Genomic DNA, 26,193 nt, shown 5'->3' on the forward strand with positions numbered 1-26,193 from the left:
CCCTTTGCCACCTAATGTAACATTTTCATTATCCCGCCTGCCACAATCTGTAATCCATTCTGAATTAATTTTTGTGCGTGGTGTTGGGTGAGGGTCCACCTTCATTCTTTTGCATGTGGATATCCAGTCATCCCAGCACCATTTGCTGAAAAGACTGTCCTTCCATTTATGTGTTAAAACAATATAACACCAAAGGTGCCCATATCCACCAATATATGACATGGTCATTTTGAACGACCGGATGAGATTTCACTTTTTGAAGATACCATAGTGTATTTACATTGCTTCCAGCCTTTCACTATTAAATAGTCTTTATCTGATATATGGGTTTTTTAAATACATGATGGGCATAAACCCTTTTCCATTATCTGTGTTGTAAATTATCATTGAAATTATTCACTTCTTTCCACCATCCTGGTTTAAGCTCTTCTCTCTTTTCATCTGGCCCACAGCCTTTCTCTCCTACCTGGTCTCCCAGTTTCCAGTCTTGCCCCTCTCCAGCCCTTTTTCCATTACAGAGTGGCCTTTCAAAATGCAAATCTAATCATGTACCGGCTGCCTCTGTCCTTCAAACAGATTTTTCAACAGGAAACAGCCCCCTCTTGGCCTTGAGCCTAATGCTATGGGGTGCCCCGACTTGCTCACTCTCTCCATCCACACGCATCTTCTTCCTCTCGGGTCCTCAGGAAAGCCATTTGCTGCTAATGCAAGTGCTTTTATCGTGGGTTTGATTTTCTTCAAAAAATGGAATAGGACTTTCTGAGACTTTTCCCACCTTTTCCATTTTTCCCACTTTTCCCCAATGAGGACAGGCCTCTAGCTCCCTATACTATACCTTTCCTCTTCAGCCCTTTCCACATTGCAATTTCAGATTTACTTTTGGGGTCTCATTAATGTTGGTCTCCTGCACCTGCCAGTAAGGTCTGTGAGGATAGGAATGGACTCTGCTTTTGCTGATAACTACACCTCCAGGTTCCAGCACCTGACAGGTACTGATATCTTAGCAAATAAACAAGATCAATACATTTTCTAATATGTATTTGACTCTTAATTTCACTCATGCTATTTTTAATGTATAGAATCCTAAAAATTTGTGTAAATCCTTCCCTTTATGATTTCTGCCTTTATTAGAGCCTTGCTTAAAAGTCCTTCCTGGCTCCAAGAATATAGAAATGTTGGCCTGTTTTCTTGTATTGATTTCATGCTTCCATTGTTTGCATTAAAATCCTGAATCTACCTGCCACTTATTTTTGGCATATGCTGTAAAGCAGGGAAATAACTCTATTTACTTGCCAAGTGGTTAGCAGTATTCTCAGCCTTTGTCACCCTTTCCTTGCTGGCTTGAAGTGACTCGTTGGCCGCGCATTAAATCCTTTCCATATTCAGTTGTGGAAATAATCCGTCTTTCCTATCTTGCTAGTATTTGCCACTGTTTTAACTATTACAGCTCTAGACTATGCTTTAATATCCAATAGTCACATTTGCTAAGAAAACGTGTTTTTATAAAATAATATTTTTAAGTTCTACAACTTGAATTAAGGGTTGCTAGACAGAGAACTGCAGCTTGGAGGAGGTCTCGAACTTTAGCGGGACTCCGTGGGGCTTGTTACGGCACAGATCCATGGGCCCCCAGCTGCCACCGATTCAGTAAGTATTTGCATTTCCTTTTTTTTTTTTACGATTTTATTTATTTATTTAAGAAAGAGGGAGACAGAGAGAGCACAAGCAGGGGGAACGGCAGGCAGAGAGAGAAGCAGGCTCCCCACTTAGTGAGGAGCCCGACGTGGGGCTCGATGCCAGGACCCTGAGCCAAAGGCAGACGCTTCACCGACTGAGCCACCCAGGCACCCCAGTGTTTGCATTTCTGACAAGTTCCCTGGTGATGTTGATCCGGGCACCACGATGTGAGAACCTCTGCCATGGAGTGAAGATGTGAAATAAAGACTATGGTCAGCCCAAGAATGGCCCTGATGCCCAACGTGCTCTCAGACGTCGGGTGAGCCTGCCCTGTGCGCTTTGTGCGAGTACCTCCCTGACAGTCTCTGGCCCTGCCCCTGGCTCTACTTCAAAGCCGACCCAGGGCACATAGCCCTCCTTTCAGTGACCCAGAGAGGTGCTCAGCCTAAGCACACAGCCGCCCTGTTGGTGACAGGTGTCGCACGGCCAGGCTTTGGCCCCTTTCAGGCAGACACGGGAGAAAGGGAAGGATGTGCTGACTCCCTTTGTTTTAGGCTCTCGTGACTTTCCGTCTGTTCAAGGGCAGTGGGACCAAGAACGCATTTTCATCTTCGCTTTGTTCATTTCCCGATCCCTTGGCTATTTAATGGCTCCACACAAAGGGAGAGTTAATTACTAACACCTGCTTCTGCTCCCAGTCCCATCGGCAACTTCTTGACAGAGGCTTTTCCCACCTATTCCCCACAATGGAAGCATATTTAAGGAAATAAACATAGTTTTAACAGCTTAACCATACAGTATATACCTCTGTGGAGAGGGCTACATCTCACTTCTTCCTTCATAAAGGGACAGACATTTTTTGAGGGAAATAAAATAGCCGTAGAGGTGCTACCTGCTATGGGTTTACTCTATTGTTGTTGTTATTAAGACAGAAGTGCGGGATTACATTTTACATGAAATGTGTGGCTTTAGAAAAACATTTGTTTCCCAGTTTTTTGATACTCCCGTGTCCTCCACTCACTTACATTCTCCCTATCTAGGTCCCCCAAAAGTTAGGTTGGAAATTATTTGTGTTTCCCTGAGGGGTGTACCTTCTGAGAATTTCTCCTTTTCATTTTCCCCTTTGGGATTTCGAAGACGCACCATCAGAAGACCTCCTGTCACAAGCTGACGAGAGTTTCCCGTTGGACCCTCCCCTGTATCCATTCCCTGTTCAGCAGACACCGAATAAGGCTGACCGTGTGCAGAGTCTTGGGAACACAAAAAGACAATCTCCTGTCATCAAGGCCTTGCTCTCCTGTTGAGGAAGGCAGACATGTTAGGTAACAGTTACAGTACAGTAGGACTAATATAGTGCTGAAGGTCATCAGAAGATGCCTGAGGACAGAGGCCAGGGGCACTGCCCTCAGCTTGGCAGGGAGCCTAGCGAGGCGCAACTCCCAGAAAAGATGACATGTGAGCAGATCATTGAGAGGAGGGGGATTTGTGCATTTATTTATTTTTATCACTAATTATTATTATTACTGTTACTTCACTTTTATTTACTTTTGGAATAGGAGCTGATACACAACTTTCACAATTCAGTAAGTATGAAAAGGTTATAGAAGGGTTATCCAATAAAAGACAGGATGTGATTTAAAATCTTCCTTGTAGGGGCGCCTGGGTGGCTCAGTCGGTTAAGCATCTGCCTTCGGCTCAGGTCATGATCCCAGAGTCCTGGGATCGAGCCCCACATTGGGCTCCCTGCTCAGCAGAGAGTCTCCTTCTCCCTCTGCTCCTCACCCTGCTCATGCTCTCTCTCTCTCTCTCAGATAAATAAGTAAAATCTTTAAAATATAAAAAATTTAAAAAATTAGATCTTCCTAGTAGCCACATCTTTTAGAAGTAAAACAAAACAAGGAAAATTAATTTTAATCCTATATTTTATTTAACCCAATATATATAAAATTATCATTTCATCATCTAATCAGCATAAAAACTATTAATGAGATGCTTTACATTCCTTGTTTTTGTACCAAGTCTTTGAACGGGTATAAAGTGTACCTTACATATAACACAATTGGAACAGCCCCATTTCAAGTGCTCAATGCTCACAGGTGGGACTAAGTGACTACATAGTAATCAGTTGCCCTCCCATTTCTGCCCTGAAGCTGCTGACTTCCACTCCCTGCAGGCAGCCGATTTTTGCTAGTCTCTAGTGTGTTCTTCCACAGATAGTTGATAGGATAGGAGCAATCGTAAACATACATGTACAAATAGTGGATGGCAATCACATCGTTGTGCATCCTACTTTTCTCGCTTAATAATAGATCTTGGAGATGTTTCGTATCATTACACAGGAAGCAAGCTCATTTTTTTCTTTCTTTTGTTTATTCATTTTACTGCTGTAGAGTATCCCAGCTTGCACACTCATGTTCATAGCAACATTATTCATCTAGTCTTTACTGCTGAACATGTAGGTGGTTTCCAGTATTTGGTGCTTATAAACAATGCAAGCTGAGTTTTCAAAGAGGCAAAGAATGATGGAGCTAACCCAGTGAAGATGGAGAATGACATTCTAGAGAAAGGGACTAGCATGAGGCAGGAAGGCCCAGAGCACAAGGACACATGACATGGAGGATGCAGGGAAGAATAAATAAATTATTGAATTAATAAAGGTGGGAGGAGAAACAAATCTTCCATCCTGGTGATTTCTGATTCATAGATAATGTAGAAGGCATGAAGGAAACAGAAAATCACCACTTAAAACAGTACAATAATAATTGTTACAGGCAAGAGCTACTGATGAATACTTAAATTGGTGGGCAAAACTTTGAGAACTGGGATATTTGCATAGCCTCAAAGTATCTCTCCCCAAAAATGTATTAATTATTATGATGGTTTTAACATCTGTCCAAACGTGCTTTGATATGCCCCCCTCCAGGAAGTGGAGCTTAATTCCACTGGACTTACTGACTCACTTCTAATGAATAGGGTATAGAAAAGGAAAAATAACTTGACAGTGAGCAAACCTGGCAGACACCACCTTAACCAAGCGATCAAGGTTAACGTCACCAGCATGTCATGTTCATAGAGGGTACCCCTGACAATGTGATGGGAAAGATACTTCACCTCTACGGTATCCTTCCCCAAAAACCTGTAACTTCAGTCTAATCATGAGAAAACACCAGGTAAAAACCAAACTGAGGGACATTCCACAAAATTCCTGACCAGTACTCTTCAAAAGTGTCAAGGTCATGAGAAACAAAGGGTGGAACACTGTCACCGACCAGAAGAGGCTAAGGAGTCACATGGCCTCAATGCACTATGGGATCGTGGCCTGGGTCCTGGAACAGAAAAAGGACATTTGGGGGAAAACTGGGAAAATGTGAGTAAAGTCCTTATGTTAGTTAATTCTGGGCCAGTGTTAATGCCCTAGTCTGCAGAAATGTGCAGATAATCGCTAAGATGTTATCATTACAAGGAGCTGTACCATCTTTGCAACTACTCTGTAAATACAAAATTATTTCAAAATAAAAAGTTAAACAAGAAAGAATCAGAGGAGTGACTTGATTAGATTCACATTTTAGAAGAATGCCAGTCGTTGCAGTGGGGAAGAAGACTAGAAGGGGAAAGACCAGAGGAAGAGCTTACAAGGTCAGGCTATAAAAAGTCAAGAACGGATGCTGGAGGCCTGGAGGGGAGCAAGGGCAGGAGTCTGAGGCCATGGGCAGGTTGCAGAGATCTCTAGAAGAACTCAGTCAGACCAGGTGATGGTTTAGACAAGCAAGTGAGGCAGTAGGGGGACTCAAGATAACACTCAGTTTTCAACCTCTGAGAATGAGATGGGTGATGATGTCATTCACTGGGATGGAGATAACAGGAAGAACACAGGTCAGGGAAACAGTTCAGTCTTGGAGTTGACTGTTGAGTTTGGGGTACATCTGAGAGATCCAAGTATGCATTAGGCAACTGGATACATAGGCTGACGGGTCAGGGGAGAGAGCTGGCTGTAGACGGCTGTGGAGAGCCACTGGCATATAAAGAGTGGTTGGGACCAGTGAGAGAGTGATATGACCCAGGGAGAGGGGACAGAGAAGAGAGGGCGTAGAACACAACCATTTAGGGGAATAGGCCCAGGAGGTAGCAAGGGGACTGGAGCATGTCCAGAGAAAGTGGTGACAGCGCATGTAGTCATTGGGAGCTAGGTCCTAGAAGCAGGCTGCCAGGGTCAGAATATTGGCTCTGCCACCTACCTGCTGTATGACACAGAACAAGCTCTTTAATCTAATAAGGCTGTTGTCAGGGTTATGTGACACACTATATGGAAAGTTCCTAGAATAATGCTGGGCTCTTGGTGTTCAAAGAATGTTGGCTAATTGGAGGCAAAGGAAAATAAGAGTGTGGTGGTCTGGAAGTTAAGGGAAGAGAGTGGTTCCGAAAGGAACACATGGATTTCATACCCCTGAAGATGGCTATTGTCAAAAAAGTGGAACATAACAAGCATTAGAAAGGATATGGAGAAATTGGAACCTTCACGCATTGCTAGTGGAAATACAACATGATACGGCCACTGTGGGAAACAGTTGGGTGTTCCTCAAAAAGTCAAACATAGAATTACCATATGATACAGCAATTCCCCTCCTTGGTATATGCCCCAAAGAACGGAAGGCAGGGACTCAACCAGGGGCTTGCACACTCATGTTCATGGCAGCATTATTCACAAGAGCCAAAAGGTGGAAACACTCCATGTGTCCCATCAACAAACGAATGGATAAACAAAATGTGGTATATACATACGACAGAATATTACTCAGCCTTAAAAAGAATGAAGTACTGATACGTGGTACGACACGGATGAACCTTGAAAATGTTATGCTAAGTGGAATAAGTCAGACACAAAAGGACAGATATTGTATGATTGCAATTTGATGAGGAACCTAGAGGAGGCAAATTCATAGAGATAGAAAGTCGGGTAGAGATTACCAGGGGTTGTGGGGAGGGGAGAATCAGGGAGTTATTGCTTAATGAATTGCAGAGTTTCTGCTTAAGATGATGAAAAAGTTCTGAAAAAGGGTGGTGGTGATGGTTGCACAACACTGTGGATGTACTTAATGCCACTGAGTTGTACACGTAAAAATGTTGAAACTGGTAACATTTTATGGCGTGCATATTTTACCGTAATATTAAAAAATCGAAGACGTGGGTGCCTGGGTGGCTCAGATGGTTAAGCGTCTGCCTTCGGCTCAGGTCATGATCCCAGGGTCCTGGGATCAAGTCCCGCATCGGGCTCCCTGTTCCTTGGGAGCCTGCTTCTCCCTCAGCCTCTCTCTCTCTCTCTCTGTCTCTCATGAATAAATAAATAAAATCTTAAAAAAAAAAAATCGAGGACGTGATTAATGCCGCAGAGAAGTCAAATAAGATAAGCCCTACGAATTAGTCTCTGCATTTTATGACACCAGGGTCATCGGAGACATTTCCAGAGCCCTTGTCAGAGAGCAGAGGTCAAAAGTCAGATTGCAGTGCGTTGAAGGACGATTGGGAAGTTGCCTATACCAGAGACTGGCCAACTACGGCCAAATCTGGCCTGTTTCCTGTTTCTGTAAATAAAGTGTTTTGGAATGCAGCCCCACCCGTTAGTGTATATTTTGTCTCCGATTGCTTGTGTGTGACAACAACAGGGTTGAATAGTTGCCACAGAAACCATATGGTTTGCAAGGCCAAAAATACTTTCTGGCCCTTTTCAGAAAGTTTCCCAAACGCTGGACCAGACAAGAACCCCTGGTCTTTCGGGAAGTTGGCTTTCTTAGACGATGCCTGCATTTCTGGGGATGTTGTTGAGCAGATGACAGTGCCCCTCCAGCCAGCTAGCAGGGCAGACCCAAGGCTAACCAGTAATAATAATAATGAACAAGAAGGAGGTAGAAGAGGAAGAGAAGAAACTCCGTCCTCTCACTGGAGATATTATCTCCAACTTGCTGTCTCTTCTAGCCTTGGAAGAAGGGATTCTAAGGGATTCTAAGCCCCTTCACCTAGCCCCTCCCCCAAAAAACAACCCACTAGTAAATTGTCATGTGACTGGTGATAAAAAACATTTTGAGATGGTTACAAACTACAGTTGGTTTAAAGTTTCCTCATTAAGGCAAGAAAAATGCCCACAACCTGAGACTTTTCAAGGACTGATTAACTTCCTTTCTGGGACAGAGTGTCGATATTAATTTCAGATCAGAAGGAAAGCTGATGTCTTCGGCACTTACTGTGTGTCAGGAACCATGCCACGTTTTGTGCCTTGGTGACCTCACTGATGGTCATCAAAACCGTCAGATGGCCCTTCCCCATTTCACAGGTGGGGCAGCCGGGGCTCACTGGAGTTAAATACTCTCCCACAGACCCACAGGGAATTAGTGGCAGACCTGGGCTTTGAACCGTCTCCCTGGTTCCGGGGCCCGGGCTGTTCCACTGCATCATGCAGGCATCCCCTCCTTGGCCTCGGAATGCTTTCTTGAGCCCATCCTAAGCAAAATCTAATACTTGGTGGGTTCTCCACCTATTTTAGACAATGGGTCATGCTATTTCATAATAAGGTGGCCACTTAGGGTGCATCTCAAGTAGACTGTAGGCTTTTGCAGGACCCACTTCCCGGCCCACTCCCGTGTTCCCTATGTCCCTAAGCCCCACGTTGATGGTCAACTGATTCTACCCAGAGGTATTTCTTGAAAACCATCCTGCTTTTCAGTGCACTGTGCTAGCGCCATCTAGCACCTGGGCTTCACTTACTCCCACTTATCATTTATTTTTACATCATCTGCAAGAATTCCTCAAGCTCTTGCTTAGGCACAGTGACCCAGGGAGGCAGCAAGAGGGGGGATAGAGCGGCTTCTTCGGTCCCCATCCATGCATGCCCACATGATCAGTGCATAAACACACAGCACCCTGGTGATTTCTTTCCCCTTCAAGGCTGCCCTTGATAACGCAGTCTTTGACTGCCCAGAGTTCTACAGCCTTCAAGTCAGAACTGAAAGGGAACCCAGAGGTCATCTACCCGGCCCTTGACCATAGCAGCAAGAAAACCAACTGAAGCCCAGAATGGATTGGCAGCGTCCCCGGGCAGACAGCTTGTCAGCGGCAGATCCTGGCCTAGGAAGGCCCCAGGTCTCCCAGCTCTGAGCCTGGAGCTCATCCTGCTGCAGTTCACTGCCTCCTGATGAAGCAGGGGTCTTCCCCCTGCATGCGGAGCGCTTACCTTGGAGCCCTTTTCATGAATGAGACCAGATGCAGAACTCCACATTGATTTCTGTCCCTCCCCTTTCTGCTTTCTGTTCAAGGCAGCCCCCCAGCTCCCAGCTGGCTCCTGTCCCCTCCCCCAGCCGGGAGAAGTTATTACATGAAGAGATCAGCTTACCAGTTTTCTTCAGAGCAGAGGCTGAGCTCGGAGCTCCGGGTAGTACCGTGAGGGAGAGCAGAGGGAACCAGCGCAGTGCCTAGCGGAACTCCAGGGCTGGAATCCCGAGACACAAGTGCATCTGCTAGCTGTTAGCACTTGGCAGACGGAGTTCTCCTCTAGGGTAGTTCTAACTTTGGGTAATAATGTTTGTCAGCTACCTGATATTAACATTGCTCCACGTTCAAACAGCAGTGTTAGCAAGACCTGGGGGAGAGGTAAGCCAAATAAAATATCTTGTCAGAAGTTGTATTTTTGTCAGCACTATATTTCCTTTTCTATCTACCAAGAGGGATCAGGGAACGGGTTTTTTTATGGTGTGCAAAGAGTAATGCTTTATATTGCGTTTTCAGGCTTGCTTTGCCTTTTCTTACAGAAAGACTTCTTTTCTTGAAGAATCCCGTCATTTCTAAAAGCTCATTCTGAGGTTGTCTGTACAGTTGCCACACTGGGGAGTTGGCATGGCCTCGGTGACAGATGCCTGGAGCGTGCACATTTCTCCTTCTGCTGTTGCAGAAAAATAAATGTGCACGTCAGATTCCGATAGGGACTGTTACCTTTTGAGAATTTTTCTCCAGTGTTGCAGAGAGGATACGCATGCTAGAGGAAATGCTTTTCTTTACTGCTTTTGCATCACATTTTCCTCCCTTTTGCTTTGATGTACTTGGAAAAATCTGTGTTTAACTTTGGATCATAGGTTTGCAGCGGGATAGTGATACATGACAGGGCTAGAATATGCCCAGAGCTACTAAGGCAGGGAGGCATGTTTAAGGCCCTCGGGGGTGATTTATTCTTAGGGGTTTAGCTCATATGTTTGCTGGATACATTTCTGAACATCACAGATGCTCCGGGAGCCAGTTCCTGATGCAGGCAAAGAGACTGGAAGGGGGGACCATGTGGTCTGGAGAGGAAGCACTTAAGGTGTATCCACCCTCACCTGCAAGTAAGGCTGCAACAAATTTTCCTCACCCGCTCCTTTTACTCTTTATTCTGATGAAAGATCTCAAAGACTGAGGCCCGAGTAATGAATGGAAGAACAGTCTCTTTCTGGAATCCATCTTCCTCTTGAAAAGCCAAGTGAAAAGACTATCTCCTAAAAAGGCCAGGGACCACATCACAGCTTTGCCTTTTGTTAGCATTGTCAGGACGGAGCAGGCTCTGAAAGCTTCATGTAATGACTTTCCCTTCTCCGTGAGTGGAAGCAAGAGCACGCTCCCAAAGCCCGGCTGCAGGGCTAGCCGTGGGTTCAAAATAGACATATGGCTCTGAGGTGTGCAGCAACGGGTCATTTGCTTCAGGCTTTGAGCCTATTAGTTACCCGTGTCCTCTGCTCTGCAGATATTCTCTGGGCCTGGGGTGGAGGCGTGGGGGTGGGGGGGAGGTTGTCCAAGGGCTTGAATGGGAGGTGGAGGAACTGAATGGGTTTGTGATGCTGGAAAGCTGAAAGCAGACCATTGCCCTCTAGTTGTAGCCAGGGTTTGCAACTTCCCTGTTGATTTTTTACTGTGTAGAGTAAATGACAAATGGGCCAGCCTAACTCAGCCTGGAGCACTTAAGCATGTGAAAGGAGAGCTCATATGGAAAATATTTCTATCACCGCTGCCTGCGCATATGGTATAGGGAGACCCCCGTGCAGAGCAAATCACAGCGCTCCAGCAGCCCCTCAGTGGCGGGCCAATTACTCTTATTAACAGCAAGGCTAAGGGCAGGCTTCAGTTACCTGCGCACAGCTGGCTCCCGGGGAAGGCCACTCTGGAATGTGTGTGCCTCAAGCCTTGTGTCACATGCAGAGCGGCGGGCGGCCCTGTTTCTCTTTACAATCGGCGAAGCAGATGAAAAACGAAAGGGGATTACACTGGCTCACCCAAATCTTGATGCTGTTCGGCCAGCCCTCAGCACTCGGGAGAGAAAGATACGACTTCTGTCTTTCGAGTTCAAGTGTGAGTGCTTAGTAGCCAGCAAACCCAGTGAGAGGTGACGAGATGCCTGCTCTCCTGCTCCTTTGTTCTGCTCTGCCACGCTAAATACAGACCCTCGGGTGCCTGGTCCTCTTCTCTGGTTCCCGGCTTCGGAGCGCGCGTGTGCACGTGCGCGCACCCGTGCGCCCGTCACTTGCGGAGCCTTGGCTGCATAACTACTGGGCCGCTAGGAAATCGTACAATTAGGATTCCTTTCCCCTTGCTGGAAATGAAATGATGAGGAAGGACCATGAGTATGCCAGTAGCTCCCCTCCCTCCTTGAAAAGAATGCCGTTTATATAGAGCTTTGAAGAATGTGGCATTTATTTATAAGAGTCTCTTTTTTTTTTATAGCCCTGTTACTTACAAGACTCACCCATAAACATGTGGCGTCGTCCCCGAGTCACCAAGGTTTTCTTTTTCGCTGCCAGCCGGTGTTCTTGCAGGTTTTAATTATCTTCCCTTTGGATGTTCATAAAAACACACGAGGAAGAGGAAAAAAGGGGAAGAGAGGGTTGTGCACCTAGTATTGCTTATAGCTGCCTGTGGCTCAGCGTGGGGCTGGAAGCCAGGCGGCGAGCTCTGGGGAGAAGCTGAGAGTCCGTTTTCTAGGGTGTGAAGTCCTTGCAGATAAGCAGGGGCTAGCAGGTGGTGGGAGGAGGGGTTGTTATTCCAAGCAAGCCTTATTTGGCGTCCTGTTGCTGGCACTGTTGGCCCCGGTAACGGTGAACCACGGACAAACAACCTGGTATGGTGTGGGTGCATGGGTTTGAGAACAAACACAGGGAAGGACTGTTCCTTCCTTGATTTTCCAGTTGCAGGAGCATTAGGTTCTCATGACCTCGTAAGAACATTAAGGTCACCAGAAAGCCTTTGGCTTTGTCAAAATTAGGAGAGAAGCAGTGTTCACTTGGAGAGATTGTGTGCATCCCCCGAAGAATGTAAAGGACTGTAAGTAAAGTCAGGCTGGACTTCTGGTGCGTTCGCCAGAGTGCAAAACATGCCGGGATCCAGTTTGTTTGCTGGACGCCACAGGATGGTATGTGGGAGTGGAAGGGTGCGTTTTCTTCCCTGAATTTGGACCTAACCTCCTCAGAAAAGGTCAATGAGATACTGTTATGTGTGAGGAGGCAGAGGGAGAGGAAATCCAAACAGTTCTAGAAGTGGGTCAAAAAGACGTTTATGTTAATTTTGATGAAACAATTTGGCAAAACCTATCAACATTCAAAATTAAAATTAAATCATTGTAAAGGGTACAGATTGTGGTCACAATCTTGTGACTGTACTAAAAAAAGCACTGAACTGTACCTTTTTAAAGAGCAGATTTTATGGTATGTGAGTTATATCTCAATTTTTGTTGCGCCAAGCACCGGGGGTTGTAGGGAAGTGTGGACTTGCTGTATCATACACCTGAAACTAATATTGCACTGTTAACCGACTGGAATTTATATAAAAACTTTTTTAAAAGATTAATTTTTTGACATTAAAGATAAATAAGAAATAGCTCTTTGACCCAACTGCTCCATTTCTAATGCTTTATCATATAAATCTACTCCAAATGTGCAAAACGCCCTTTGAACCATTTTTCAGAATTAGGTTGTTGCAAAAACCTCAAAGAGGCAGAGGAGCAGTGAAATCTGCCTAACGACATGAAGAGAAATGCCACAAACTGCACACACTAGGCAGGTGTTCAAAAAGAATGATGTGGTTCTGGTCGTACTGGTAGGAAATGACCACCAGGATATGTTGTGAGGTGAAAAGAGCACGTTGCAGCACAACATGTATAAAATACTCCTCTTCGCGTAAAATGGATGAACATATTTGTTCATCCCCTCTCTGGAAGGATACACAGGAAAGGGGAGGCGATGGGGTGGCTGGGAGCGGAGGGCAGCTGAGAGACTCCCATTGCACCATACACCTGTGTACCTTTCGAACTGTATACAGTAAGCCTGTCTTAGCTGGTAAAATAATAATAATAATAATATAATAAAATGCACGATCTAATAAAAAATCGCTTAGTAGTGCATATCATCTGGCATGTTACCCCTCTGGTTTTATTTTCACCAGGAGGGATAGTAGTAGTAGCTACTTTAAGAGGTGGTTGGAAGGATCGAATGTGATAGTGTGTGTAGAGCTCTTAGCTCGGTGTGTTAGTGTAGTAAACAGCGCTTACTGGCGATCACCATGGTTACTATTGCACATGCTGCCAGGGTGTACCAGCTAGACGCTCAGGAAAGGAAGGTGAAAAAGAGAAGGTCTTTTGTCTTTGATGAGCTTCCCCTCGAATAAGGGCACAGAGTGCAAACAGTTAATGATCACGCAATATGAAATCCTCTGTAACTGCAAGAGCGGAGACAGAAGGGCAAAGGAGCAGTGAAATCTGCCTAACGAAGTGAAGAGAAATGCCACAAACAGTGTCATATTTGAACTGAGACTCGAAGGGTTGTGTATCCGGGCTCTTCAAGACAATCCCCAGGTTCAGTGATGCACAGTGATTCAGTAACTCGGCGCATAGTTGCCCTCACAGCTGTGATTTATTATAGCGAAAGGCTACAGAGCAAGGTGCTTGGGTGAAGTCTGGGGGCAGCCAGGCGCGACATTCCAGGAGTCCTCTCCGAATGGAGTCATGCAGGGCACACTTGATTCCCCTAGCGATGAGTTGTGGCAACACGTGTGAAATGTTGTCAACCAGGATGTTGTTAGAGACTCAGCCCCTACGGTTTTTGTGGGAGGCTGTCCACATAGGCACCCTCTGCCTGCCGTGTCCCAACAGTACAGATTTCCAGAAGGCAAGCAGGGTGTTCAGCATAAACATATTGTTAGTACAGTGTGGGCACAGGGAGCCACTTTCACCAGTCCTGGGAATGGTGGGAACCCTCCCCAAATCCATTCCCAGACACCAGTCAGTGGCTAACCTTGTTAGGCAGGTCTTTTTAAAGGCGAGCACTCAGGTCTGATGTGTTAACTCTCTTCTTCACAGATGGGTAGGCATTTTAAGTGGGAAAAGAGGGAGGGAGGACATTCCAGGCAGAGGGAAAACATCTACAGAGCCCCAGAAATTAGAAAGAACATGACATGTTCTGGAAACAATGCTTGGTTCAGATTACAGAAGCATATGTTGTGAGGGGATGTGGCAGGAGAAGGCTTGTCCCTGGATCCCTAGGGTTGGAGTTTTTCTCTGTGCTTTTGAAAGTTCCAGAAATTACATATCTAAAGTCTTAAGATTAATGTTATCTTTTATGACATGCCATTTAGATTACTATTGTGCGACATTTTCATGGTCATACGTTATTGAAATTGTTTAAGGATTAAAATAAATTAAATAATCATTGTAGAGTTGCTTTGTAAGTAGTGGTAGCCTTAAGCTAGCCATGATTTTAGTCTATTTAGTTTTTTTTGTACTAATAGATTTTAGTCTATTTAGTTTATTTGTGGCAAATAGAAATGAAGGATCCATGCAATGCCCTTAGTGACTGATTCTTTGTGCACAATTCTCAGTGGCTCGACCTTTTTTTTGCTTTCTGATGTCCAAAGTGAACTACCAGCTATGTGGAGCTAACTCAATAATGCAAGAACGGAGTTTGAGCCTTGGGTCTACCATGTCTGGCTGTATGACTTCCCACATTTTGAATTGTTTTTCTTCTAAATTAGGAAAGCTATGGTTGTTATAGAAACAAATTCAAGAAATGCAAAGAATAAAAAGTTAAAGGTTCCTCTTTACCCTCACTCCCTTCCCAATCCTTCCTCCCTCCCCAGATGAAACCATCGTTAACAACTTGGCATTTGTTCTTCTGGAACCATATCTACACATTTCTAAGCACAAGGGTGTGTGCATATGTGCATGTGTGTCTATGAGTGTATGTGCGCATATGGCTACATACATGTGTGTATATGACCATATGCGCATGTGCATATATGCCTACACACACGTGTGTGTATATGACTACATACAGATGTGCGTGTATGACTACATGCGCATGTGAGTATATGCCTACATGTATCTGCCTCTGTGTGTATAGGCCTATAACTTGCAAATAATGACAGTTCTGCTGCTTCTTTTCTGATACCTGGTACTTCCTGTTTCTGCTTCTTGTCTTCTTGCAATTGCTAGGACTTCCAGTATCCAGTGTTAAATCAGAGCAATGAAAGTGAACATTCTCATCTTCCAGATGTAAATGGGAAAGTTTCTACTCTGTCATCACTAAGTGTGATGCCTGCCAGATGTTTTAGGTAGATCAAATTTATCCAGTGACAATTCCCTAAGTTTTTATCATCAGTGTTGTTCAATTTGAGCAAACGTTGTCTGTCTTCACAAAGTGCTAATGTGGTATTCTCCTTTAATCTACTTAAGAAGTGAATTATACTGACTGATGAATCATTGAACATTATATAAAAAACCAGTGTTTTTACCTTGAGTAATTGAATTTAAAAAATAAATTTAAAAAAGTGAATTATATTAGTACATTTCTTAATGTTGGACTCTCTTTGCATTCTTGGAACTATCTTAGTCATGGTGATTTATTCATTAAATTCACTATTAGATTTGATTTGTGAATATTTTATTTTGAATTTGGGGTTTTTTAAATGCGTACTATTGCTCATGGCTCTCCTTTATTGTGCGAGACAAGGGTTTTGCTAGTTTTGTAAAATAAATTCAAAAGTTTCTCATCTTTTAGTGTGCTTTGAAACAGTTTAAATAACAGAGGAATTAGCCTTTTCTTGAAGGTCTCTTGAACTCTGTTATATAGTCAGCCCTTTTATGAAGAGGTGGTTTTTGAGTACTTGTTTTGCTTTCTCTTCTATTTCTAAAAAAAGTGTAATATTTAATATATATAGGAAAATATATATACTATATAAGCAAGTTATGAAACAAAATAATAAAACAAACACCTGTGGACTTACCACCCAACTAAAGACATAAAATATGCCCAGTACTCTATGCTAGCGCCCAGGTCTGTCCTCCTCTCTTCTCTCTCAGGTAGAAGATGGTTGTCATTTCCTTGCTTTTTTTTAAAAATAATTTTATCATATATATATATACACATATATATATATTTCTCTAAGAATATATTATTTTGTTTTGAGTTATATAAACATGGTATCTTGTTTTCCTTTATTCAACTTGATTTTTTATTCAACACAAGGATGCATATAGCATTCATTCATTTTCACTGCTACACAGCATTCTGTGTGATAAACTATCTTTTCTCCTGTTGATAGGTATTTGAGTTCTTTCTAGGTTGGCTTGTTTTCTGTTATAAACAATGCTGCTGTGAGTCATTTAGAGCACGTCTATTCCCACGTATATGAAAGATTCAACCTAGGAGTTGAATTAGTGGGTCATAGAGTATGTGTTTGTTTAATTCCCCAACATAATGTTAAATTGATTTCTAAAGTGGCTATCAGGTTTCACTTCCACTAGCCCTGTTTAAGTGTTCTCAATTATCTTATCTCCTTGTCAATATTTGGCATCATCAGACAGATTAATTTTTGTCGGTATAACATGTTATTAGTGTTGTTAGTTGACGTTTCTTTAATTAACAACGATTGCTATAGTGTGATATTTACGTGTGTACAAACTATCCATGTTCCTTCTCCCCGAGATACCTGTTCATGTCTATTTCCTGGTTTTAGATGTGGTTCTTCACTTTTTCACTGCTGACTTGTAGTTCTTTGTATATTTTGAATATGAATCCTTTGTTTGTTATTCCATGTAATTTTTTCCAGTTTGTGCCTTGAATTTAAAATTTTATAGTATCTATTGATAAACAGAAGTCCTCAGTTTTAGTGTGTTTGAATTTAAGTTACTTTATGTTAACACTTTGAATGTCTTACTTAAGAAATTATCCATCCCAAGCTTATAGAGATACTATATGTTCATTTATAAAATTATTGAAGTTTTGCCTTTCACATTTATGTCTCTGATACACTTAGAATTGGGGTTTTTTGTATGAAGAATATGTGAATAATATGAATAATGGACCTAACTTCATTTCTTCCGCATACTGGTAATCAATTGTTGCAGGACCATTTATTGAAATCTCTGTACTTACTCTTTGGGAGAGTTGTTAGCTGTTAGCTGTTTTTAGACATTTGCTCTTCTTTGTGAAATTTAAACTTACCAATTTCCCTTGAAAAAATCCTTTAGGAATTTTTATCAGAATTGTATAGAATCTATAAATCAATATGAGAGCACTAACATTCCAATATTGAGCCATTCTATCCATGAATATACTCTAAGCTTTACATTTATTTAGGTTTTCTTTGAAGTTTTTCAGTGAAATTGTACAATTTTCTACATAAAGGTCTTGCGTGTCTTTAATTTTAGGTGTATTCCTAGCTATCTTGTTATCATCTGCTATTGTAAATTATGTTTGTTTTTTATTAAATTTTATTTTATTTTATTTAAATTCAATTAATTAACATACTGTATTATTAGTTTCAGAGGTAAAGGTCAGTGATTCACGAGTTGTCTATAACACCCAGTGTTCATTACATCACATGCCCTCCTTTGTGTCCATCACCCAGTTACCCCATCCCTTCCACCCAGCTCTCCTCCAGCAACCCTCAGTTTGTTTCTTATAGTTAAGGGTCTCTTATGGTTTGCCTCCCTCTCTGTTTTTGTCTTATTTTATTTTTCCTTCCCTTCCCCTATGATTCTCTGTTTTGTTTCTTAAATTCCACATAGGAGTGAAATCATATGGTATTTGTCTTTCTCTGACTGACTTATTTCACTTAACATAGTACCCTCTAATTCCATCCACATCATTGCAGATAGCAAGATTTCATTTTTTGATGGCTGAGTAATATTCCATGTATATATATATACCACATCTTCTTTATCCATTCATCTCTCAATGGACATCTAAGCTCTTTCCATAGTTTGGCTATTGTGGACATTGCTGCTGTAAACATTAGGGAGCAAGTGCCCCTTCGGATCACTACACTTGTCTCTTTTGGGTAAATACCCAGTAGTGCAATTGCCGGATGGTAGGGTAGCTCTATTTTTAACTTTTTGAGGAACCTCCAATCTGTTTTCCAGAGTTTGTTTATATTTTTAAATTAATTTTTTGCTTTGCTAATTCTTAGAAACACAAATGATCTTATGTCCAAAAGATTTGCTAAACTCACATTAATTTAAATCAATTATCTATAGGAACGTTTATGATTTCTAAGTACATAATTATATATCGACTGTGAATAATGACCCTTTTGAGTTTTTTCCTTTTTCCAATTCTTATATCTTTAAAAAAAAAAACAAACAATTCTTATTACTCTGGTGAGGACCTTCGGATGGCAGTGTTATTTTGTTCCTTATTTAAAGGGAATGCTTCTACCACTTTGCCATTAAAAATGAAGCTAGCTTAAATTGATTTTAAATTTTTTTAAAAAAGATGCTTTCTACCAAAAAAAAATGAAGTTAGCTGGAAAAAAAATGAAGTTAGTTTGCAAGTGTTTGGTGATAAACTTTATCACATTGGTAAACCATTTTCTATTTATGGTCTGCTAAGCGATTTATTTCTTAATCATGAATAGTTATTGAATTTTATATAATGCATTATCTCTGTCTGTTGAGAGGAACATACTGTTTTCCTTCTATACTCTGTCAGTGTGATAAATTTCAGAGATAGATTATATAATGTTAAACCATCCTTGCATTCCAGAGATAGATCCAACTTGGTTTTGATATATTTCTGTTTTTATTAAATAGATTAATATTAAATCTCTGATTATCTTTCCACTGTCTGTAGCACCTCGAGGTGTGTCTAGAGCTGCTACAGACATCCTTTGTTCTCTCCCCCATTCCATTTTATTGACCATTCTCACCAGCAGTCTGTCAGTTTTATTAGTCTTTATGAAAAGCCAACTTTTGGCTTTGTCAATCCTCTGCACTGAAGCTCTCGGCTTTCTATCCCATTCAGTTCTGCTCTTCTTTTCCTTCTACTTTCTTTGGATGGATTCATCTGGTCTTCTTTTTTTTTTTTTTCTTTAACTTTATCACTTTGTAAATTTATGTATATAGCCCATTGATTTTCAGCCTTTAATCTGTTCAAATATGAACATTAAAGATGGTAACTTTTCTTAAAATACCACTTCTGTCGCATCCCTTAAGTTTTGATATATAGTATTATTATTATTATTATTATTATTTGGGCTTTAAAGTAGTTTAAAAAATTGTCATTATGATATTTTCTCTGACCCGTGCTTTATTTAATTATATTTTCAGAAGTATGGCCCAAGTTCATTTCTAACTTGATTGTACTGCAGTCAGAAAATGTGGTATCTGTGAGGTTGACTTTTTGAAATTTATTGGAAACTTACATTATGGCCTAGTATATGGACAGTCTTTGTCAACATTCCAAGTGAGCTTGAGAAAAATGTTCATTCCTAATAACTGGGTATAGGGACTTTTTATATAGCTATTGAATCAAGACCATGGATTGAGTTGTCTGAGTCTTATATCTTTGCCTGACATTTGCCTGCTTCATCTATCGGTATTTGAGACAGACATGTTGAATCTCCCACCAGCTGCTCTCTTGGCCTCTGGGGGAGATGGGGCATGACTCACCTCACTGTTCTTTAGGCAGTCCTGTCCTCAACATTAATGACCACTCCAACCTGATGGCAACTCCTGCTCATTGTACCTGTGGTTTCGGAGTTTAGAATTTTTCCATCTCTGCAATAGTCTATTTTGGTGATTTCTTCTGCAGTGGTTTCTTGCCAACATAAACTTTCTAATGCCCACAAATTCCTCAAAAAATTTATCTGCTGATTGTATGCTTTCTTGTTTTATAGTTGTTGTAACATGTGGATCTTTTCTGCCTTTTGAATGGCATTTTGGAAAAGAGAAAAACAAATGTCTCAGCTCTGGCTGCTGTCTTTACCCTTTGTAAGACATATTTTTATCCTTTCTTCTTTCCTTCCTTTTCCTTTTCTCCTAAGATAAGGCAAATAACCTTTCTAGACTTCTATTTCCTCATCTATAAAATGGGGATGATAATAATAATAATATTCATCTCGATGGCATATGAGGAATATTAATAAGATAACATCAACAAAATGCTTTGCAGAACTGTTAAGATCTGTACAAATGCAAAGGATAACTTTAGCAACTTTCTTTAACTTTCCTTTCCTTTTGTGTGGCTAATGTTATTAAGCAGCTCGCTACATTAGAGAAAAGTGATTAATTGTGCTTGCAGGTCATGAAAGGCTGAAACAAAATTTTATTTGACACTTTTTGAGAAAATTTGCTTGCAAGAAATTATTGGGTGCTTTAATAGAAAGTCACAAAATAAATGGAAAAATCTATTTAGTCTCAAAACGAATGCTCTAGTGGGTGTTTTCTTTTCCTCTTGCACTGTGTTGTTGGCATGCATACTCAATTAGGCACTTGTCCTTTAAAATAATTTTTTTTTACTTAAAAAAAATCCATATTTCCTGATTCAGCATATTCATAAATTTATTTACTTTAGCTTAGAAAGTTAATATGAACTGACAGAAAGAATGCTAAAATTCAACCCAGCCATATTTAAGGGACAGAATGAGGCATTGATGTAAAAGACCAAGTACTTTGTATTAGAATGCACTAAAATCTGCCCATCTACCATTTTTTAGATTTCTACTTTGCACCAAAGCAAAATACACAACTCTCAAATAAATTGAAACTGTATATTGAGTGCTATTTTGTGTATAAGGTTTGTGCTAAGCGCTGTGGTGTGAAGAGATGAGACCTGCCACCCTGCATCCTCTAAAGGTAGCCACCAACAAGTAGGTTAGTTAAAGCTAAGATATAAATTACTCTAATAAACACATCACACCTTATTGTGAGGATCAGGAACAGCCATCTGAAGAAAATAACATTCAAGATGGGATTGAAAAATGTTTAGGACTTCCATGGACAGATAGTGGAGGAAGCCATCTCAAGTCTCAGACACAGTATGAGTAAAAAAAGGTTTTCAGTTGGGAAAGATAAGGGCATACTTAGACCATGGCAAATGATTTTGTTTTTCTTTTGGCTAGAACATCAAGTACGTGCGGTGAAGATAATGCAGCTCAGGGATATATTGTACACAAGACAATTTTAGCCATAGAAAAAGGCTTGAGGTTTTCTTTGTCGCCAAATATACCAATTTTTGTAAATGTTCCATGGAAGCTTGTAAAGATATACTTACATTTTTATTATAGATGTATATAATATGCACGCATTCTTCCATGTAATTGTATCATTCCTTCCTTCAGTGTGGGTATGTTCTTGTATTTCTTAGGCTCTATTAGAAGTCACTAAAGCTAAATGATTTCTTAAATATGTTCCAACTTTAAAAATTCTCTGAATCTAAGAGTGACCACTAAACTACAAATGCATATCACAAACCCCTGAACAGGGTTGATGTCTTTAGCAGAAGACGAGAAGACCCACGCATGGGCTTGGAGACACATAGGCCTGAGCTTGAATCTCTGGTCCTGCTTGTACTCACTTGGGCAGGCTGACTTCCCTAAGCATCATTTTTTCATCTTTTTAAAAAAATATTTTACTTATTTATTTGACAAGAGAGAGGGGAGAGAACAAGCAGTGGGGGGGGGGGCAGGGGCAGAGGGAAAGGGAGAAGCAGACTCCCCACTGAGCAGGGAGCCTGATGTGGGGCTCGATCCCAGGACCCTGGGATCATGACCTGAGCCGAAGGCAGACACTTAACTGACTGAGCCACCCAGGTGCCCTCATTTTTTCATCTTCAAAATGTTGAGGAGTGTGGCAACATTATAGAGTTTTAGTAAAGATTGAGGAGGTAATTTTCGGAAAGTTCTTGGTGTATGGCAGATGCTCAATGCATGGTAGCTGTCCTTGTCGTAAAAACATCTGATCTCTCAAGCCTAGTGGAGCAGGGTTTTTCAGTCAGGCCAGAGGAATGGTGTGAGGCCACGAGGAGGTATTGTCACACTCAAGCAGAACATAAAGGGATAAAATGAGAGGGCAGCGAAAATGGAGTTGGGGGGAGAGTGCGTGAGAACAAAGAGAAGCAGGTGGTCCTACAGAGGGGAGGGTAGGACAGTCAAGGATCCAAAATGTGGCCTCAGATTCTTTAACCAAATCTTAAGGAGTCAAGGGCCTGAGGGGAAGAGAAAGGAGAAGAAAAGATCTAGGGTGCTTGACAATGGGAAGACAGGGATGGGCAGTTGCAAAAGGAGAGGAGCAAACACAGAATACCTTAACGTTGGAACAAGTTGGCCACACCTTCCCAGCTGGTGAAGGAGGGGGCCAGGAGGTCACTGTGGTTTTCTCAGCAGAAAGGGTGGATCTGGGGCTCGATTGAAAAACCAATCTGTCTTCCGAGAGCCAAAAAGTGGTGTTAAATACCAAATTCCAGTCTCTTGAATCACTATTTGGGAAGGAACCTTAGAGATAATGTAGTCCAACCCACTAATTTCACAGAGAGGAAAATGAATCTTTTAGAGGTTATGTGGCTTGCTCAAGACCACACAGTTGCTCAGCCCAGAGGTGGAGGGCAAATGGTCTAGAACAGACAGAAGCATGCTGGGCCTTGTTGTTGCATCTGGGAGCTTGGGCGAGTGAAGGCTTGGGGGTAACTGAAAGACAGTGGTTGTGGCTTTCTGTCTTTATGCAGCAACAGTTAAACCAGATACGTTGAAATGTGTTTCAAAGCTATTTGTAAGAGACCTCGGCTGTATACAGTTGTTCCCCAAGTATGCTGACCCCGAGTGATGGTTAGATTTGTACATCAACCATATGAGTCTGTTGGAAGGTGTGGTGGGGACAATAGAGGAAGACGGGGAACCCCAGGCCTCCACTGCATTCATCAACACTTCATTCATTCAGAACCTACTGTGTGCCGGGCACTGTTCTAAGGGGTTCGCGTGTATCAGTGAGTGAGCCAATCAGATGAAGATCTTGACCTCACACTCTAGCATTCTTGCCCCCGGAAATGGAGCAGAAAAACAGGGGCCTAGATGTGGGGTTGCGTCGGTTTCATCACACCTCCCCTTGCTGCCCACTTTCAATCCCACCTCTTCCAGGACACCCTCGCACACCATCTCTGGTCCTGGAACCCCGTCTGCTTTGGCACATTCTATAACATCAAGCCTTGGACCTGGTTTGATCTCGTTTGTTCTCGTACAAGTTTCCCCCATGAACATCTGGTCTCCCAGTGTGCCTGTAAGCACTCCGAGGGGGGGAAACCATTCCTACATCCAGTTTTGTCCTGTGGAGCTCAGCACTGAACACCAGGTATGTGTGTTTGGCACACATTTATTGAGGCTTCGTGTCAGACTGGAGCAGTAAACCTGCATCAAGACTGAGGAGGACACCCTTCAGAGACGAGAGGTGCAGCAGGGTCTTGCCGGGGGACCCATTAGTGAAACCACTCCAGGAATCTTCCCTGTGAGGCTCAGGCAGGTGGTGAAGACCCAATGAGGACCCTGAGGCAGCTTCTTGGAACCATGTCCTCTAAATGCTCTGGAAAACCCGTTCAAAGGGAATCGAAATCTCAAATGCCACTGAAAACATCTAAGAACTCTGAGTAAGCACTTGGGATTGTTGGATGAAGGGAGCCCTCTAATCATGAAGCATGTTGATGATTAATAGAATTCTAAGCCAAGGCTTAAAGCCGGATACACACCATAATGGTTAAGCCAAATAACGCTTAATTATTTTGCCTTTTATACCTGAGAAAGAAAGCACACTGAAGTAGAAAGACACACACACACACAAAAGTCCACATATTTTTATTGGGTTAAAATAAGTACTTACATGGCCTCTGATTTTCATGTTTCATAGTATAGCTGTCAGTAACCTCAATAGAGACGGCTTTGTCCAGCCGCAAAGAAGGATATATCCTTCCTATCCAGCCATGGGCCCCTTCTTCCCAGTCATTGCTCCTGTCCCCTGTAAATGGATCCATTTGGAGGGTAAACTCTTCATCCCATGTGCCAAGTGTGTATTGGAGCCCTGTACCTTTCCCCAGAGGTGTAGCTTGACTTGTACATTCAAGCAGCCCTGACTTGTTAGTGATGGGGCCGGCGGGCAGCCCTCTCCGTCACTTGTGTTGGTTTACGTGCCAGTCAGCCGATTCTAAAGTGAGTTTTCTTTATTTTACTTTTCTATATAGATGGAAAATGGGGATTTGCAGCATCACAAAGTTGATTAGAACGGAAACTTCTGTGTCTCGACTTACAGAACGGGATTAATGTACTTTCAACAATTCTATGACATTTCTGCCCATTTTCCCCTCTCTTGGGAATTTGTAGAGGTGAGATGCCCTGCTGTCCCTAGGGCTTTGTATCCGAAACTGAAGAACGCAAAGATTGGTCCCCTTTCAGGAGCCCACGGGGTAGGGGTGGGGGGCAAAGGTGCACAGAGAGAGGACCTTAAATTGGTGTGAACACTTCTATAGTGTAATGTGTGTGGATCAAGCACCATAGGAACCCAGATGAAGACATGGCTAATTATGCTGAAGAGAGTCAGGGAATGCTTCACAGAGGAGAGGACATTTAGGTTGGGGGCATACAGAATAACGAAGATTTATCAGTTGAGGAAGATGAAGGGGAGGGGTGCTGAACTTTCCAGCAGAGGAACAGTATGTGCAAAGACAGGGAAATCTGTACAAGTTATCTAAAGCTCTTGGGCTCAGATGTGTTTTATAATGTGGTCATTTGTTTTTGATATTAGAAGGATAATATGATACACATATTGTATATTACATAACACGCCCAGTAGGGTTCTCATCAAATACATACATGTATCCAGAGCAAAAAGTTTGAATATTCATACTAAGTGGGATTAATTAAAGACTATTATTAATAGTATCACATCATTTAAGTCATGTTTTTGTACCAATAAATTTGAATATCGAACTTATCAAAAAAAAAAAGGCTTAGGTTTTTTTTGTTTTGTTTAAGATTTTATTTATTTGAGAGAGAGAGAGAGAGAGAGAGAGAGCACAAGCAGGGCAAGCGGCAGGCATGGGGAGAAGTAGGTTCCTTGGCGAACAGGGAGCCCGACCTGGGGCTCCATCCCAGGACCCCGGGATCATGACCTGCCTGTGGAAGGCAGACGCTTAGCTGACTGAGCGACCCAGGTGCCCCAAAGCCTTAGGTTTTTAAGCCTTTTGGATTTTAGAGTGTTGAATCAAAGGGTTGTGGCTATAATTCCAGCAAATTCCTAGTGCTAATTCTCACTGGGCTGAGCCAGGTCATGTGCTCGTTCCTGAGCCAATCACTGTAGCCAAGCGGATACAGATGTGATTGGCCAGACCAGCTCCTGGGCTCCCACCCACCCCTGGAACTGAGTGATTTGTTTCAGCCTGCCTGAATCACACAGTGATATCAGATTGGTTGTTTCTAGAAAAAGGAGGACTCAGCAGGTAAAAATCACAGATGTCCATTATATGTGCATGGCAAGATGTGCCCACATTATATGGCCTAGGTCACACAGTCCTAATCGCAGAACCAGGATTTGGACCCCCTTCTGATTCCAGAGCCCATGTTAGACTAGGCTGCTTGCCAGCGAATAAAGTTTAGCCCGGTGCAACCCACTGCTCAATTATATGATGCAGACAATTAGAGCCTAGCAAAGTATATAATATGGCGCTAATTACGTGGAGTACAGAGAGCCCCGTTATTGAAATGACTTAGAGAGGTAAGAGATGTTAATAGGCCAGAGCTTCAGGGCAGCAGCAGACTCTGAGCTGAGCCTTGAAGGGTGCGTTGGAAGTGACGGGAGAGACCTTATGTCTCTGCCTTCAGCTCCAGGGACTCTCTTGTAACTTTAACTGCCAACCAACATTGAATTTGAGGACAGAATAGGCAGATTTTCCTGAGCCCTAAATGAACCTCTGAGACCACAGGACATAAATCACGGGGAATGGTAACAAGAGGAAAACCATCGCCCTATAATTTATTGACAGGGGAAGAAAAGCAAAGGACTCATTAAGGTTTAGGCACTCTAAGCCGGCCTCTGAGGTGCTTAGGACCCAAGCATGACGATGACAGACGGAAGTAACTCCGTGGCCACATAAAGAACTCCATCCTCTTTTTTCCCAGGGGGTTCCTAGAATTAAAACAGACCAAAGACGTGAGCAGGCTCCTCAAGTGCATCTGGCCCCGTGCCCCGTGCTGTTAGTTATG

The 26,193-nt window shown here is 42.4% G+C and overlaps 1 protein-coding gene and 1 long non-coding RNA gene across 4 annotated transcripts in view; one reads left to right on the forward strand and one right to left on the reverse strand.

Annotated features, from left to right (window-relative positions):
- THSD4 (thrombospondin type 1 domain containing 4) overlaps positions 1–26,193 on the forward strand; it is a 581,008-nt gene that overhangs the window by 376,740 nt on the left and 178,075 nt on the right. Inside the window, exon 1 of one of the 3 annotated variants that reach the window (XM_027572151.2) lies at positions 9,198–9,315. The exons of the other annotated variants lie outside the window; for them this stretch is intronic. Coding sequence (XP_027427952.2) covers positions 9,244–9,315 — 72 coding nt within the window. The 5' untranslated portion in view covers positions 9,198–9,243. Of the gene's footprint in view, positions 1–9,197; positions 9,316–26,193 lie in introns of those variants that run through there. 3 annotated transcript variants of the gene reach the window in all.
- LOC113910211 lies at positions 1,770–11,652 on the reverse strand. The gene is made up of 5 exons (XR_003515965.1): positions 11,432–11,652; positions 10,818–11,278; positions 9,059–9,304; positions 2,769–2,974; positions 1,770–1,914 (listed from the first exon to the last, which is right to left on the reverse strand). It is a non-coding gene; the product is annotated as an uncharacterized LOC113910211 (long non-coding RNA).

The sequence above is a fragment of the Zalophus californianus genome, chromosome 6 (assembly GCF_009762305.2).
Source record: "Zalophus californianus isolate mZalCal1 chromosome 6, mZalCal1.pri.v2, whole genome shotgun sequence".
Taxonomy (NCBI): domain Eukaryota; kingdom Metazoa; phylum Chordata; class Mammalia; order Carnivora; family Otariidae; genus Zalophus; species Zalophus californianus.